At 38.8% G+C, this 16,531-nt stretch overlaps 1 protein-coding gene across 1 annotated transcript; it reads left to right on the top strand.

Moving 5' to 3' along the window:
* The first annotated feature begins 2,128 nt into the window (after positions 1–2,128).
* Positions 2,129–15,693, top strand: LOC147748901 (uncharacterized). Its single transcript, XM_086936497.1, has 10 exons — positions 2,129–2,249; positions 3,479–3,598; positions 4,828–4,948; positions 6,178–6,297; positions 7,527–7,646; positions 8,876–8,997; positions 10,227–10,347; positions 11,577–11,697; positions 12,927–13,047; positions 15,626–15,693. Coding segments are annotated over exons 3-7 (474 nt in total). The 5' UTR covers positions 2,129–2,249; positions 3,479–3,598; positions 4,828–4,837; the 3' UTR covers positions 10,228–10,347; positions 11,577–11,697; positions 12,927–13,047; positions 15,626–15,693.
* The last annotated feature ends 838 nt before the right edge of the window (positions 15,694–16,531 follow it).

Below are 16,531 nucleotides of genomic sequence, written 5' to 3'. Positions count from 1 at the left end.
TACAAACACGGATAGTAACCTACTGCATAACTTCTGAAATCTCATCCTCCTGTGTGGTCAGCTTCCACAAGGACAATTGGTCCACTGGTGCTCTGACGTCATAAATCTAAAGCAAGAATGTTGTCTGACCTGAGGGCCATTCTGTTGCCTAGCAAACGGACATCATAAAGCAAAAACAAGATGTTGTCTGACATGAGGGCCACTCTGTTGCCTATTAAGCAGTAGGATACATTCATCTTGGTAATTAAATGAGTAGTAGGGTAGACAGGATGCCCTACTGTAAACTAAGATGTTAAGATTAAAGAAATTGGCATTTTTTTAGACTTCTGAATTTGTGTGAAAGTGCGTTTGAGCATAAGAGTCTCAACTTTACTATTGCTGAACTGGTAGGAATTGGCTAAAATGAGGATGGTAAATATGCTATTCATCGTTTTTATTATTCCCATTAATTGTAACATAACCCTTCCGCTCTCAACTAATCAGCTGGCTTAATTGCTAATGGTGTACCATATCCTAACACAAATGAATTGAGAAGGGTTCACTGCCACTTGGCTGGCAAAAAGATCTATATATCTATGTCCTAATGTATGTGCTACAGTTGTTTAGAGAGTGTTAGCAAGTGAGGCGTGGGATTCAAAAAAAGTATGGGATTTTAAAAACACAAATTGGGATTTGATTTTCTAATGAGCTGTTGATTTTCACAATAATATAGACTCCATACTATTGATGTGTTTACCCTTTATAAAAATTGTGCTAACAGTGGACTTTTCCATCTGCAGATTATACTGAATGGCCAGCAGTGGCAGTGTTTCACCACAGAATTTCTCTGCCTTGCTGAGACTGAAGGAAAAAAAAAAAGCAAGTCTTCCGGCATACGGCATCAATTCACCAAATTATATGGCAAGTAAAACTCACAATCATTCCTTTAGGCATTAAAAAGACGTTCACAGCATTTGAATTTCCTCATTACCTTCTAGTGGGAGCCTGTGCCTGAATATATTTTCTGTCAATAAGGAAGTAATATGGATCACATTGTGTTGGTCATGATAGTTAACAAACCTTCAACACTACTAAAGCCTGCTTTAAATCCTGGTGCTAGCAATGTTCCCTTTGAGGAATTTGCTGCCTTTGAGGTTGAAATGCACTATCTCACTTTAGAACTATAGTGTTTCCTTCTCAAAGAACAAAACTCATTTAACCTTCCCCTGCACTTTGCATGTTGGGCTCTGATACTCCAGATGGATTGGTATTAGGGATAATCTCTATTTTTGTATCCCCAGCCCACTTTCAAAAAGGCCGCTATGCTTTAAGTGGTTCAGCATCCTTTACCATTCCCCCTCCTACTTGCCTTACAAACACGGATAGTAACCTACTGCATAACTTCTGAAATCTCATCCTCCTGTGTGGTCAGCTTCCACAAGGACAATTGGTCCACTGGTGCTCTGACGTCATAAATCTAAAGCAAGAATGTTGTCTGACCTGAGGGCCATTCTGTTGCCTAGCAAACGGACATCATAAAGCAAAAACAAGATGTTGTCTGACATGAGGGCCACTCTGTTGCCTATTAAGCAGTAGGATACATTCATCTTGGTAATTAAATGAGTAGTAGGGTAGACAGGATGCCCTACTGTAAACTAAGATGTTAAGATTAAAGAAATTGGCATTTTTTTAGACTTCTGAATTTGTGTGAAAGTGCGTTTGAGCATAAGAGTCTCAACTTTACTATTGCTGAACTGGTAGGAATTGGCTAAAATGAGGATGGTAAATATGCTATTCATCGTTTTTATTATTCCCATTAATTGTAACATAACCCTTCCGCTCTCAACTAATCAGCTGGCTTAATTGCTAATGGTGTACCATATCCTAACACAAATGAATTGAGAAGGGTTCACTGCCACTTGGCTGGCAAAAAGATCTATATATCTATGTCCTAATGTATGTGCTACAGTTGTTTAGAGAGTGTTAGCAAGTGAGGCGTGGGATTCAAAAAAAGTATGGGATTTTAAAAACACAAATTGGGATTTGATTTTCTAATGAGCTGTTGATTTTCACAATAATATAGACTCCATACTATTGATCTGTTTACCCTTTATAAAAATTGTGCTAACAGTGGACTTTTCCATCTGCAGATTATACTGAATGGCCAGCAGTGGCAGTGTTTCACCACAGAATTTCTCTGCCTTGCCAAGACTGAAGGAAAAAAAAAAGCAAGTCTTCCGGCATACGGCATCAATTCACCAAATTATATGGCAAGTAAAACTCACAATCATTCCTTTAGGCATTAAAAAGACGTTCACAGCATTTGAATTTCCTCATTACCTTCTAGTGGGAGCCTGTGCCTGAATATATTTTCTGTCAATAAGGAAGTAATATGGATCACATTGTGCTGGTCATGATAGTTAACAAACCTTCAACACTACTAAAGCCTGCTTTAAATCCTGGTGCTAGCAATGTTCCCTTTGAGGAATTTGCTGCCTTTGAGGTTGAAATGCACTATCTCACTTTAGAACTATAGTGTTTCCTTCTCAAAGAACAAAACTCATTTAACCTTCCCCTGCACTTTGCATGTTGGGCTCTGATACTCAAGATGGATTGGTATTAGGGATAATCTCTATTTTTGTATCCCCAGCCCACTTTCAAAAAGGCCGCTATGCTTTAAGTGGTTCAGCATCCTTTACCATTCCCCCTCCTACTTGCCTTACAAACACGGATAGTAACCTACTGCATAACTTCTGAAATCTCATCCTCCTGTGTGGTCAGCTTCCACAAGGACAATTGGTCCACTGGTGCTCTGACGTCATAAATCTAAAGCAAGAATGTTGTCTGACCTGAGGGCCATTCTGTTGCCTAGCAAACGGACATCATAAAGCAAAAACAAGATGTTGTCTGACATGAGGGCCACTCTGTTGCCTATTAAGCAGTAGGATACATTCATCTTGGTAATTAAATGAGTAGTAGGGTAGACAGGATGCCCTACTGTAAACTAAGATGTTAAGATTAAAGAAATTGGCATTTTTTTAGACTTCTGAATTTGTGTGAAAGTGCGTTTGAGCATAAGAGTCTCAACTTTACTATTGCTGAACTGGTAGGAATTGGCTAAAATGAGGATGGTAAATATGCTATTCATCGTTTTTATTATTCCCATTAATTGTAACATAACCCTTCCGCTCTCAACTAATCAGCTGGCTTAATTGCTAATGGTGTACCATATCCTAACACAAATGAATTGAGAAGGGTTCACTGCCACTTGGCTGGCAAAAAGATCTATATATCTATGTCCTAATGTATGTGCTGCAGTTGTTTAGAGAGTGTTAGCAAGTGAGGCGTGGGATTCAAAAAAAGTATGGGATTTTAAAAACACAAATTGGGATTTGATTTTCTAATGAGCTGTTGATTTTCACAATAATATAGACTCCATACTATTGATCTGTTTACCCTTTATAAAAATTGTGCTAACAGTGGACTTTTCCATCTGCAGATTATACTGAATGGCCAGCAGTGGCAGTGTTTCACCACAGAATTTCTCTGCCTTGCTGAGACTGAAGGAAAAAAAAAAGCAAGTCTTCCGGCATACGGCATCAATTCACCAAATTATATGGCAAGTAAAACTCACAATCATTCCTTTAGGCATTAAAAAGACGTTCACAGCATTTGAATTTCCTCATTACCTTCTAGTGGGAGCCTGTGCCTGAATATATTTTCTGTCAATAAGGAAGTAATATGGATCACATTGTGTTGGTCATGATAGTTAACAAACCTTCAACACTACTAAAGCCTGCTTTAAATCCTGGTGCTAGCAATGTTCCCTTTGAGGAATTTGCTGCCTTTGAGGTTGAAATGCACTATCTCACTTTAGAACTATAGTGTTTCCTTCTCAAAGAACAAAACTCATTTAACCTTCCCCTGCACTTTGCATGTTGGGCTCTGATACTCCAGATGGATTGGTATTAGGGATAATCTCTATTTTTGTATCCCCAGCCCACTTTCAAAAAGGCCGCTATGCTTTAAGTGGTTCAGCATCCTTTACCATTCCCCCTCCTACTTGCCTTACAAACACGGATAGTAACCTACTGCATAACTTCTGAAATCTCATCCTCCTGTGTGGTCAGCTTCCACAAGGACAATTGGTCCACTGGTGCTCTGACGTCATAAATCTAAAGCAAGAATGTTGTCTGACCTGAGGGCCATTCTGTTGCCTAGCAAACGGACATCATAAAGCAAAAACAAGATGTTGTCTGACATGAGGGCCACTCTGTTGCCTATTAAGCAGTAGGATACATTCATCTTGGTAATTAAATGAGTAGTAGGGTAGACAGGATGCCCTACTGTAAACTAAGATGTTAAGATTAAAGAAATTGGCATTTTTTTAGACTTCTGAATTTGTGTGAAAGTGCGTTTGAGCATAAGAGTCTCAACTATACTATTGCTGAACTGGTAGGAATTGGCTAAAATGAGGATGGTAAATATGCTATTCATCGTTTTTATTATTCCCATTAATTGTAACATAACCCTTCCGCTCTCAACTAATCAGCTGGCTTAATTGCTAATGGTGTACCATATCCTAACACAAATGAATTGAGAAGGGTTCACTGCCACTTGGCTGGCAAAAAGATCTATATATCTATGTCCTAATGTATGTGCTACAGTTGTTTAGAGAGTGTTAGCAAGTGAGGCGTGGGATTCAAAAAAAGTATGGGATTTTAAAATCACAAATTGGGATTTGATTTTCTAATGAGCTGTTGATTTTCACAATAATATAGACTCCATACTATTGATGTGTTTACCCTTTATAAAAATTGTGCTAACAGTGGACTTTTCCATCTGCAGATTATACTGAATGGCCAGCAGTGGCAGTGTTTCACCACAGAATTTCTCTGCCTTGCTGAGACTGAAGGAAAAAAAAAAAGCAAGTCTTCCGGCATACGGCATCAATTCACCAAATTATATGGCAAGTAAAACTCACAATCATTCCTTTAGGCATTAAAAAGACGTTCACAGCATTTGAATTTCCTCATTACCTTCTAGTGGGAGCCTGTGCCTGAATATATTTTCTGTCAATAAGGAAGTAATATGGATCACATTGTGTTGGTCATGATAGTTAACAAACCTTCAACACTACTAAAGCCTGCTTTAAATCCTGGTGCTAGCAATGTTCCCTTTGAGGAATTTGCTGCCTTTGAGGTTGAAATGCACTATCTCACTTTAGAACTATAGTGTTTCCTTCTCAAAGAACAAAACTCATTTAACCTTCCCCTGCACTTTGCATGTTGGGCTCTGATACTCCAGATGGATTGGTATTAGGGATAATCTCTATTTTTGTATCCCCAGCCCACTTTCAAAAAGGCCGCTATGCTTTAAGTGGTTCAGCATCCTTTACCATTCCCCCTCCTACTTGCCTTACAAACACGGATAGTAACCTACTGCATAACTTCTGAAATCTCATCCTCCTGTGTGGTCAGCTTCCACAAGGACAATTGGTCCACTGGTGCTCTGACGTCATAAATCTAAAGCAAGAATGTTGTCTGACCTGAGGGCCATTCTGTTGCCTAGCAAACGGACATCATAAAGCAAAAACAAGATGTTGTCTGACATGAGGGCCACTCTGTTGCCTATTAAGCAGTAGGATACATTCATCTTGGTAATTAAATGAGTAGTAGGGTAGACAGGATGCCCTACTGTAAACTAAGATGTTAAGATTAAAGAAATTGGCATTTTTTTAGACTTCTGAATTTGTGTGAAAGTGCGTTTGAGCATAAGAGTCTCAACTTTACTATTGCTGAACTGGTAGGAATTGGCTAAAATGAGGATGGTAAATATGCTATTCATCGTTTTTATTATTCCCATTAATTGTAACATAACCCTTCCGCTCTCAACTAATCAGCTGGCTTAATTGCTAATGGTGTACCATATCCTAACACAAATGAATTGAGAAGGGTTCACTGCCACTTGGCTGGCAAAAAGATCTATATATCTATGTCCTAATGTATGTGCTACAGTTGTTTAGAGAGTGTTAGCAAGTGAGGCGTGGGATTCAAAAAAAGTATGGGATTTTAAAAACACAAATTGGGATTTGATTTTCTAATGAGCTGTTGATTTTCACAATAATATAGACTCCATACTATTGATCTGTTTACCCTTTATAAAAATTGTGCTAACAGTGGACTTTTCCATCTGCAGATTATACTGAATGGCCAGCAGTGGCAGTGTTTCACCACAGAATTTCTCTGCCTTGCCAAGACTGAAGGAAAAAAAAAAGCAAGTCTTCCGGCATACGGCATCAATTCACCAAATTATATGGCAAGTAAAACTCACAATCATTCCTTTAGGCATTAAAAAGACGTTCACAGCATTTGAATTTCCTCATTACCTTCTAGTGGGAGCCTGTGCCTGAATATATTTTCTGTCAATAAGGAAGTAATATGGATCACATTGTGCTGGTCATGATAGTTAACAAACCTTCAACACTACTAAAGCCTGCTTTAAATCCTGGTGCTAGCAATGTTCCCTTTGAGGAATTTGCTGCCTTTGAGGTTGAAATGCACTATCTCACTTTAGAACTATAGTGTTTCCTTCTCAAAGAACAAAACTCATTTAACCTTCCCCTGCACTTTGCATGTTGGGCTCTGATACTCAAGATGGATTGGTATTAGGGATAATCTCTATTTTTGTATCCCCAGCCCACTTTCAAAAAGGCCGCTATGCTTTAAGTGGTTCAGCATCCTTTACCATTCCCCCTCCTACTTGCCTTACAAACACGGATAGTAACCTACTGCATAACTTCTGAAATCTCATCCTCCTGTGTGGTCAGCTTCCACAAGGACAATTGGTCCACTGGTGCTCTGACGTCATAAATCTAAAGCAAGAATGTTGTCTGACCTGAGGGCCATTCTGTTGCCTAGCAAACGGACATCATAAAGCAAAAACAAGATGTTGTCTGACATGAGGGCCACTCTGTTGCCTATTAAGCAGTAGGATACATTCATCTTGGTAATTAAATGAGTAGTAGGGTAGACAGGATGCCCTACTGTAAACTAAGATGTTAAGATTAAAGAAATTGGCATTTTTTTAGACTTCTGAATTTGTGTGAAAGTGCGTTTGAGCATAAGAGTCTCAACTTTACTATTGCTGAACTGGTAGGAATTGGCTAAAATGAGGATGGTAAATATGCTATTCATCGTTTTTATTATTCCCATTAATTGTAACATAACCCTTCCGCTCTCAACTAATCAGCTGGCTTAATTGCTAATGGTGTACCATATCCTAACACAAATGAATTGAGAAGGGTTCACTGCCACTTGGCTGGCAAAAAGATCTATATATCTATGTCCTAATGTATGTGCTGCAGTTGTTTAGAGAGTGTTAGCAAGTGAGGCGTGGGATTCAAAAAAAGTATGGGATTTTAAAAACACAAATTGGGATTTGATTTTCTAATGAGCTGTTGATTTTCACAATAATATAGACTCCATACTATTGATCTGTTTACCCTTTATAAAAATTGTGCTAACAGTGGACTTTTCCATCTGCAGATTATACTGAATGGCCAGCAGTGGCAGTGTTTCACCACAGAATTTCTCTGCCTTGCTGAGACTGAAGGAAAAAAAAAAGCAAGTCTTCCGGCATACGGCATCAATTCACCAAATTATATGGCAAGTAAAACTCACAATCATTCCTTTAGGCATTAAAAAGACGTTCACAGCATTTGAATTTCCTCATTACCTTCTAGTGGGAGCCTGTGCCTGAATATATTTTCTGTCAATAAGGAAGTAATATGGATCACATTGTGTTGGTCATGATAGTTAACAAACCTTCAACACTACTAAAGCCTGCTTTAAATCCTGGTGCTAGCAATGTTCCCTTTGAGGAATTTGCTGCCTTTGAGGTTGAAATGCACTATCTCACTTTAGAACTATAGTGTTTCCTTCTCAAAGAACAAAACTCATTTAACCTTCCCCTGCACTTTGCATGTTGGGCTCTGATACTCCAGATGGATTGGTATTAGGGATAATCTCTATTTTTGTATCCCCAGCCCACTTTCAAAAAGGCCGCTATGCTTTAAGTGGTTCAGCATCCTTTACCATTCCCCCTCCTACTTGCCTTACAAACACGGATAGTAACCTACTGCATAACTTCTGAAATCTCATCCTCCTGTGTGGTCAGCTTCCACAAGGACAATTGGTCCACTGGTGCTCTGACGTCATAAATCTAAAGCAAGAATGTTGTCTGACCTGAGGGCCATTCTGTTGCCTAGCAAACGGACATCATAAAGCAAAAACAAGATGTTGTCTGACATGAGGGCCACTCTGTTGCCTATTAAGCAGTAGGATACATTCATCTTGGTAATTAAATGAGTAGTAGGGTAGACAGGATGCCCTACTGTAAACTAAGATGTTAAGATTAAAGAAATTGGCATTTTTTTAGACTTCTGAATTTGTGTGAAAGTGCGTTTGAGCATAAGAGTCTCAACTATACTATTGCTGAACTGGTAGGAATTGGCTAAAATGAGGATGGTAAATATGCTATTCATCGTTTTTATTATTCCCATTAATTGTAACATAACCCTTCCGCTCTCAACTAATCAGCTGGCTTAATTGCTAATGGTGTACCATATCCTAACACAAATGAATTGAGAAGGGTTCACTGCCACTTGGCTGGCAAAAAGATCTATATATCTATGTCCTAATGTATGTGCTACAGTTGTTTAGAGAGTGTTAGCAAGTGAGGCGTGGGATTCAAAAAAAGTATGGGATTTTAAAATCACAAATTGGGATTTGATTTTCTAATGAGCTGTTGATTTTCACAATAATATAGACTCCATACTATTGATCTGTTTACCCTTTATAAAAATTGTGCTAACATTGGACTTTTCCATCTGCAGATTATACTGAATGGCCAGCAGTGGCAGTGTTTCACCACAGAATTTCTCTGCCTTGCCGAGACTGAAGGAAAAAAAAAAAAGCAAGTCTTCCGGCATACGGCATCAATTTACCAAATTATATGGCAAGTAAAACTCACAATCATTCCTTTAGGCATTAAAAAGACGTTCACAGCATTTGAATTTCCTCATTACCTTCTAGTGGGAGCCTGTGCCTGAATATATTTTCTGTCAATAAGGAAGTAATATGGATCACATTGTGTTGGTCATGATAGTTAACAAACCTTCAACACTACTAAAGTCTGCTTTAGATCCTGGTGCTAGCAATGTTCCCTTTGAGGAATTTGCTGCCTTTGAGGTTGAAATGCACTATCTCACTTTAGAACTATAGTGTTTCCTTCTCAAAGAACAAAACTCATTTAACCTTCCCCTGCACTTTGCATGTTGGGCTCTGATACTCAAGATGGATTGGTATTAGGGATAATCTCTATTTCTGTATCCCCAGCCCACTTTCAAAAAGGCCGCTATGCTTTAAGTGGTTCAGCATCCTTTACCATTCCCCCTCCTACTTGCCTTACAAACACGGATAGTAACCTACTGCATAACTTCTGAAATATCATCCTCCTGTGTGGTCAGCTTCCACAAGGACAATTGGTCCACTGGTGCTCTGACGTCATAAATATAAAGCAAGAATGTTGTCTGACCTGAGGGCCATTCTGTTGCCTAGCAAACGGACATCATAAAGCAAAAACAAGATGTTGTCTGACATGAGGGCCACTCTGTTGCCTATTAAGCAGTAGGATACATTCATCTTGGTAATTAAATGAGTAGTAGGGTAGACAGGATGCCCTACTGTAAACTAAGATGTTAAGATTAAAGAAATTGGCATTTTTTTAGACTTCTGAATTTGTGTGAAAGTGCGTTTGAGCATAAGAGTCTCAACTTTACTATTGCCGAACTGGTAGGAATTGGCTAAAATGAGGATGGTAAATATGCTATTCATCGTTTTTATTATTCCCATTAATTGTAACATAACCCTTCCGCTCTCAACTAATCAGCTGGCTTAATTGCTAAATGTGTACCATATCCTAACACAAATGAATTGAGAAGGGTTCACTGCCACTTGGCTGGCAAAAAGATCTATATATCTATGTCCTAATGTATGTGCTACAGTTGTTTAGAGAGTGTTAGCAAGTGAGGCGTGGGATTCAAAAAAAGTATGGGATTTTAAAAACACAAATTGGGATTTGATTTTCTAATGAGCTGTTGATTTTCACAATAATATAGACTCCATACTATTGATCTGTTTACCCTTTATAAAAATTGTGCTAACAGTGGACTTTTCCATCTGCAGATTATACTGAATGGCCAGCAGTGGCAGTGTTTCACCACAGAATTTCTCTGCCTTGCCGAGACTGAAGGAAAAAAAAAAAGCAAGTCTTCCGGCATACGGCATCAATTCACCAAATTATATGGCAAGTAAAACTCACAATCATTCCTTTAGGCATTAAAAAGACGTTCACAGCATTTGAATTTCCTCATTACCTTCTAGTGGGAGCCTGTGCCTGAATATATTTTCTGTCAATAAGGAAGTAATATGGATCAGATTGTGCTGGTCATGATAGTTAACAAACCTTCAACACTACTAAAGCCTGCTTTAAATCCTGGTGCTAGCAATGTTCCCTTTCAGGAATTTGCTGCCTTTGAGGTTGAAATGCACTATCTCACTTTAGAACTATAGTGTTTCCTTCTCAAAGAACAAAACTCATTTAACCTTCCCCTGCACTTTGCATGTTGGGCTCTGATACTCAAGATGGATTGGTATTAGGGATAATCTCTATTTTTGTATCCCCAGCCCACTTTCAAAAAGGCCGCTATGCTTTAAGTGGTTCAGCATCCTTTACCATTCCCCCTCCTACTTGCCTTACAAACACGGATAGTAACCTACTGCATAACTTCTGAAATCTCATCCTCCTGTGTGGTCAGCTTCCACGAGGACAATTGGTCCACTGGTGCTCTGACGTCATAAATCTAAAGCAAGAATGTTGTCTGACCTGAGGGCCATTCTGTTGCCTAGCAAACGGACATCATAAAGCAAAAACAAGATGTTGTCTGACATGAGGGCCACTCTGTTGCCTATTAAGCAGTAGGATACATTCATCTTGGTAATTAAATGAGTAGTAGGGTAGACAGGATGCCCTACTGTAAACTAAGATGTTAAGATTAAAGAAATTGGCATTTTTTTAGACTTCTGAATTTGTGTGAAAGTGCGTTTGAGCATAAGAGTCTCAACTTTACTATTGCTGAACTGGTAGGAATTGGCTAAAATGAGGATGGTAAATATGCTATTCATCGTTTTTATTATTCCCATTAATTGTAACATAACCCTTCCGCTCTCAACTAATCAGCTGGCTTAATTGCTAATGGTGTACCATATCCTAACACAAATGAATTGAGAAGGGTTCACTGCCACTTGGCTGGCAAAAAGATCTATATATCTATGTCCTAATGTATGTGCTACAGTTGTTTAGAGAGTGTTAGCAAGTGAGGCGTGGGATTCAAAAAAAGTATGGGATTTTAAAAACACAAATTGGGATTTGATTTTCTAATGAGCTGTTGATTTTCACAATAATATAGACTCCATACTATTGATCTGTTTACCCTTTATAAAAATTGTGCTAACAGTGGACTTTTCCATCTGCAGATTATACTGAATGGCCAGCAGTGGCAGTGTTTCACCACAGAATTTCTCTGCCTTGCTGAGACTGAAGGAAAAAAAAAAAGCAAGTCTTCCGGCATACGGCATCAATTCACCAAATTATATGGCAAGTAAAACTCACAATCATTCCTTTAGGCATTAAAAAGACGTTCACAGCATTTGAATTTCCTCATTACCTTCTAGTGGGAGCCTGTGCCTGAATATATTTTCTGTCAATAAGGAAGTAATATGGATCACATTGTGTTGGTCATGATAGTTAACAAACCTTCAACACTACTAAAGCCTGCTTTAAATCCTGGTGCTAGCAATGTTCCCTTTGAGGAATTTGCTGCCTTTGAGGTTGAAATGCACTATCTCACTTTAGAACTATAGTGTTTCCTTCTCAAAGAACAAAACTCATTTAACCTTCCCCTGCACTTTGCATGTTGGGCTCTGATACTCCAGATGGATTGGTATTAGGGATAATCTCTATTTTTGTATCCCCAGCCCACTTTCAAAAAGGCCGCTATGCTTTAAGTGGTTCAGCATCCTTTACCATTCCCCCTCCTACTTGCCTTACAAACACGGATAGTAACCTACTGCATAACTTCTGAAATCTCATCCTCCTGTGTGGTCAGCTTCCACAAGGACAATTGGTCCACTGGTGCTCTGACGTCATAAATCTAAAGCAAGAATGTTGTCTGACCTGAGGGCCATTCTGTTGCCTAGCAAACGGACATCATAAAGCAAAAACAAGATGTTGTCTGACATGAGGGCCACTCTGTTGCCTATTAAGCAGTAGGATACATTCATCTTGGTAATTAAATGAGTAGTAGGGTAGACAGGATGCCCTACTGTAAACTAAGATGTTAAGATTAAAGAAATTGGCATTTTTTTAGACTTCTGAATTTGTGTGAAAGTGCGTTTGAGCATAAGAGTCTCAACTTTACTATTGCTGAACTGGTAGGAATTGGCTAAAATGAGGATGGTAAATATGCTATTCATCGTTTTTATTATTCCCATTAATTGTAACATAACCCTTCCGCTCTCAACTAATCAGCTGGCTTAATTGCTAATGGTGTACCATATCCTAACACAAATGAATTGAGAAGGGTTCACTGCCACTTGGCTGGCAAAAAGATCTATATATCTATGTCCTAATGTATGTGCTACAGTTGTTTAGAGAGTGTTAGCAAGTGAGGCGTGGGATTCAAAAAAAGTATGGGATTTTAAAAACACAAATTGGGATTTGATTTTCTAATGAGCTGTTGATTTTCACAATAATATAGACTCCATACTATTGATGTGTTTACCCTTTATAAAAATTGTGCTAACAGTGGACTTTTCCATCTGCAGATTATACTGAATGGCCAGCAGTGGCAGTGTTTCACCACAGAATTTCTCTGCCTTGCTGAGACTGAAGGAAAAAAAAAAAGCAAGTCTTCCGGCATACGGCATCAATTCACCAAATTATATGGCAAGTAAAACTCACAATCATTCCTTTAGGCATTAAAAAGACGTTCACAGCATTTGAATTTCCTCATTACCTTCTAGTGGGAGCCTGTGCCTGAATATATTTTCTGTCAATAAGGAAGTAATATGGATCACATTGTGTTGGTCATGATAGTTAACAAACCTTCAACACTACTAAAGCCTGCTTTAAATCCTGGTGCTAGCAATGTTCCCTTTGAGGAATTTGCTGCCTTTGAGGTTGAAATGCACTATCTCACTTTAGAACTATAGTGTTTCCTTCTCAAAGAACAAAACTCATTTAACCTTCCCCTGCACTTTGCATGTTGGGCTCTGATACTCCAGATGGATTGGTATTAGGGATAATCTCTATTTTTGTATCCCCAGCCCACTTTCAAAAAGGCCGCTATGCTTTAAGTGGTTCAGCATCCTTTACCATTCCCCCTCCTACTTGCCTTACAAACACGGATAGTAACCTACTGCATAACTTCTGAAATCTCATCCTCCTGTGTGGTCAGCTTCCACAAGGACAATTGGTCCACTGGTGCTCTGACGTCATAAATCTAAAGCAAGAATGTTGTCTGACCTGAGGGCCATTCTGTTGCCTAGCAAACGGACATCATAAAGCAAAAACAAGATGTTGTCTGACATGAGGGCCACTCTGTTGCCTATTAAGCAGTAGGATACATTCATCTTGGTAATTAAATGAGTAGTAGGGTAGACAGGATGCCCTACTGTAAACTAAGATGTTAAGATTAAAGAAATTGGCATTTTTTTAGACTTCTGAATTTGTGTGAAAGTGCGTTTGAGCATAAGAGTCTCAACTTTACTATTGCTGAACTGGTAGGAATTGGCTAAAATGAGGATGGTAAATATGCTATTCATCGTTTTTATTATTCCCATTAATTGTAACATAACCCTTCCGCTCTCAACTAATCAGCTGGCTTAATTGCTAATGGTGTACCATATCCTAACACAAATGAATTGAGAAGGGTTCACTGCCACTTGGCTGGCAAAAAGATCTATATATCTATGTCCTAATGTATGTGCTACAGTTGTTTAGAGAGTGTTAGCAAGTGAGGCGTGGGATTCAAAAAAAGTATGGGATTTTAAAAACACAAATTGGGATTTGATTTTCTAATGAGCTGTTGATTTTCACAATAATATAGACTCCATACTATTGATCTGTTTACCCTTTATAAAAATTGTGCTAACAGTGGACTTTTCCATCTGCAGATTATACTGAATGGCCAGCAGTGGCAGTGTTTCACCACAGAATTTCTCTGCCTTGCCAAGACTGAAGGAAAAAAAAAAGCAAGTCTTCCGGCATACGGCATCAATTCACCAAATTATATGGCAAGTAAAACTCACAATCATTCCTTTAGGCATTAAAAAGACGTTCACAGCATTTGAATTTCCTCATTACCTTCTAGTGGGAGCCTGTGCCTGAATATATTTTCTGTCAATAAGGAAGTAATATGGATCACATTGTGCTGGTCATGATAGTTAACAAACCTTCAACACTACTAAAGCCTGCTTTAAATCCTGGTGCTAGCAATGTTCCCTTTGAGGAATTTGCTGCCTTTGAGGTTGAAATGCACTATCTCACTTTAGAACTATAGTGTTTCCTTCTCAAAGAACAAAACTCATTTAACCTTCCCCTGCACTTTGCATGTTGGGCTCTGATACTCAAGATGGATTGGTATTAGGGATAATCTCTATTTTTGTATCCCCAGCCCACTTTCAAAAAGGCCGCTATGCTTTAAGTGGTTCAGCATCCTTTACCATTCCCCCTCCTACTTGCCTTACAAACACGGATAGTAACCTACTGCATAACTTCTGAAATCTCATCCTCCTGTGTGGTCAGCTTCCACAAGGACAATTGGTCCACTGGTGCTCTGACGTCATAAATCTAAAGCAAGAATGTTGTCTGACCTGAGGGCCATTCTGTTGCCTAGCAAACGGACATCATAAAGCAAAAACAAGATGTTGTCTGACATGAGGGCCACTCTGTTGCCTATTAAGCAGTAGGATACATTCATCTTGGTAATTAAATGAGTAGTAGGGTAGACAGGATGCCCTACTGTAAACTAAGATGTTAAGATTAAAGAAATTGGCATTTTTTTAGACTTCTGAATTTGTGTGAAAGTGCGTTTGAGCATAAGAGTCTCAACTTTACTATTGCTGAACTGGTAGGAATTGGCTAAAATGAGGATGGTAAATATGCTATTCATCGTTTTTATTATTCCCATTAATTGTAACATAACCCTTCCGCTCTCAACTAATCAGCTGGCTTAATTGCTAATGGTGTACCATATCCTAACACAAATGAATTGAGAAGGGTTCACTGCCACTTGGCTGGCAAAAAGATCTATATATCTATGTCCTAATGTATGTGCTGCAGTTGTTTAGAGAGTGTTAGCAAGTGAGGCGTGGGATTCAAAAAAAGTATGGGATTTTAAAAACACAAATTGGGATTTGATTTTCTAATGAGCTGTTGATTTTCACAATAATATAGACTCCATACTATTGATCTGTTTACCCTTTATAAAAATTGTGCTAACAGTGGACTTTTCCATCTGCAGATTATACTGAATGGCCAGCAGTGGCAGTGTTTCACCACAGAATTTCTCTGCCTTGCTGAGACTGAAGGAAAAAAAAAAGCAAGTCTTCCGGCATACGGCATCAATTCACCAAATTATATGGCAAGTAAAACTCACAATCATTCCTTTAGGCATTAAAAAGACGTTCACAGCATTTGAATTTCCTCATTACCTTCTAGTGGGAGCCTGTGCCTGAATATATTTTCTGTCAATAAGGAAGTAATATGGATCACATTGTGTTGGTCATGATAGTTAACAAACCTTCAACACTACTAAAGCCTGCTTTAAATCCTGGTGCTAGCAATGTTCCCTTTGAGGAATTTGCTGCCTTTGAGGTTGAAATGCACTATCTCACTTTAGAACTATAGTGTTTCCTTCTCAAAGAACAAAACTCATTTAACCTTCCCCTGCACTTTGCATGTTGGGCTCTGATACTCCAGATGGATTGGTATTAGGGATAATCTCTATTTTTGTATCCCCAGCCCACTTTCAAAAAGGCCGCTATGCTTTAAGTGGTTCAGCATCCTTTACCATTCCCCCTCCTACTTGCCTTACAAACACGGATAGTAACCTACTGCATAACTTCTGAAATCTCATCCTCCTGTGTGGTCAGCTTCCACAAGGACAATTGGTCCACTGGTGCTCTGACGTCATAAATCTAAAGCAAGAATGTTGTCTGACCTGAGGGCCATTCTGTTGCCTAGCAAACGGACATCATAAAGCAAAAACAAGATGTTGTCTGACATGAGGGCCACTCTGTTGCCTATTAAGCAGTAGGATACATTCATCTTGGTAATTAAATGAGTAGTAGGGTAGACAGGATGCCCTACTGTAAACTAAGATGTTAAGATTAAAGAAATTGGCATTTTTTTAGACTTCTGAATTTGT

This window comes from Lissotriton vulgaris, chromosome 1_1, assembly GCF_964263255.1.
Source record: "Lissotriton vulgaris chromosome 1_1, aLisVul1.2, whole genome shotgun sequence".
Taxonomy (NCBI): domain Eukaryota; kingdom Metazoa; phylum Chordata; class Amphibia; order Caudata; family Salamandridae; genus Lissotriton; species Lissotriton vulgaris.
This window is presented reverse-complemented; position numbering and strand designations above follow the sequence as displayed.

Excerpts from the sequence above, each read along its gene's own strand:
- LOC147748901 (XM_086936497.1), top strand. The coding sequence starts at position 4,838 with ATGGCCAGCAGTGGCAGTGTTTCACCACAGAATTTCTCTGCCTTGCTG. Across the intron at positions 4,949-6,177 it reads TCAATTCACCAAATTATATG|ATTATACTGAATGGCCAGCA; the intron begins GCAAGTAAAACT and ends TTCCATCTGCAG. Across the intron at positions 6,298-7,526 it reads TCAATTCACCAAATTATATG|ATTATACTGAATGGCCAGCA; the intron begins GCAAGTAAAACT and ends TTCCATCTGCAG.